The 1,766-nt window shown below is 34.1% G+C and overlaps 1 protein-coding gene across 1 annotated transcript in view; it reads left to right on the top strand.

Moving 5' to 3' along the window:
* Positions 1-1,766, top strand: part of agbl4 (AGBL carboxypeptidase 4) — a 214,602-nt gene that overhangs the window by 194,656 nt on the left and 18,180 nt on the right. The window contains exon 8 of the mRNA XM_016446167.1: positions 964-1,126. Within this exon, the coding sequence (XP_016301653.1) occupies positions 964-1,126 (163 nt within the window). The remainder of the gene's footprint in view (positions 1-963; positions 1,127-1,766) is intronic.

The raw sequence follows: 1,766 nt of genomic DNA, 5'->3' as shown, positions 1-1,766 counted from the left end.
TCTCTGTCTGTCTGTGTGTGTGTGTGTGTGTGTGTGTGTGTGTCTGATTTATACATCACCTGAAAAGCTGAATAAATAAGCTTTTCATTGATGTATGGTTTGTTAGGATAGGACAATACTTGGCCGAGATAAAACTATTTGAAAATCTGGAATCTGAGGATGCAAAAAAATCAAAATACTGAGATAATTGCCTTAGTTCTTAGCAATGCATATTACTAATCAAAAATGAAATAAAAATAAAGTTTTTATATATATTTGTGGTAGGAAATTTACAAAATATCTTTATGTGCTACTTATGACTGGTTTTGTGGTCCAGGGTCACATATATATAAGTATATATCAGTCATCTTTTATTTAATTTAGCATTTTTGTTTTATTGATTTATGATTTATTTCCCTGTGTGCTTCCCTTCTGAAATAACATTATATAACACTTTTTACATTGCTTCAAAAATGATGGCTATATACAAAAATAGTAACAAGCATATTTTGTGCTTTTATTTGTTAATACTGACGGTTGTTCATCTATTATTTATAGTCACGTCTTTTCAGACCATTAGTCAACAAATCCTCAGTAAACACTGCAGGTGTCATAATCATTGCAGGTATGGAAGAGATGCCCTTTTAATTTAACCGAGCTGTGTGCTCACTAAAAAAACACTCATACTCAGATTCCCCCCAAAGCAATTTCAAGTTCATTTATATTCAGACAAAATCAAACATGGTGATTTCTGAGTAGGTGAGCTGTTTACTCCATCCATTTTCACTAGTTTTACCCATTCATGCAAATAGGTGGGCACTGAAAGGGTTATCAGCCAATCACAGCAATGTTTTCTGTGGTTTCCTTACTCAAAGCAACCAACACAACCCTGATTCCAAGTATGTCTCTTTGTTTGTTTCTATTCTCTGTGTTTTACTGTGATTAATCATTCTGTTGTGTTATGTCTTTGTGTGTCCCCTCCAGTCCAGTACATCGTTTAACTGTGATGTGGTCAAGGCTGGTACCGGCCGACGGTTCCTGGGTGGTCTGTTGGATGACACATCATACTGCTACACACTGGAGGTCTCCTTCTACAGCTACCTGACAGCAGGAAGCACCTCACCTGTGCCGTACACTGAGGATGGCTGTATCCTTTCATTCCTCCTTCACCTGATAATGTAACATACACTCTTAAAAATAAAGGTTCTTCACCATGCCATAGAAGAACCTTTTTGTCTAAATGGTTCCATAAAGAACCTTTAATATCTGAAGAACCTTTCTGTTTCACAAAAGGTTCTTTGTGGCGAAAGAAGGTTCTTCAGATTACAAAAAGGTAAGAAAGAGATGGTTCTTTAAAGAACCTTTGACTGAATGGTTCTTTGTGGAACCCAAAATGGTTCTTCTATGGCATCGCTTGAAGAACCTTTTGAAGCACCTTTATTTTTAAGAGTGTACACTCTAAAAAATATGTTTGGAATTTGAAGTTCAAAGTAAATCAAATATTATTGGAGTATGTTTTACAAGAAAATACTGCTTAAGTCTTTTACTTCAAAATTGAATGCTTAATTCACTGCGTTACTTGCCGTTTCTTTATAATATTTGTGAAAATTACTAGGATTCTCTGAGTGAAAACTGCTTCAAAGTAAATCCACAGGTTTTTTTTTCAGTGTACCGTTCAAAAGTTTGGGTTTAGCAAGATTTTTGTTGATGCATTTTAGATATTATGTTCTTTTGAACTTTCTTCATCATATATACAGTATTATATATATATATATATATATAAATAT

The sequence above is a fragment of the Sinocyclocheilus anshuiensis genome, unplaced genomic scaffold, assembly GCF_001515605.1.
Source record: "Sinocyclocheilus anshuiensis isolate Anshui unplaced genomic scaffold, SAMN03320099.WGS_v1.1 scaffold107, whole genome shotgun sequence".
Taxonomy (NCBI): Eukaryota; Metazoa; Chordata; class Actinopteri; order Cypriniformes; family Cyprinidae; genus Sinocyclocheilus; species Sinocyclocheilus anshuiensis.
The sequence above is the reverse complement of the archived record's forward strand: the minus strand, read 5'-3'. Positions and strand labels throughout refer to the sequence as shown.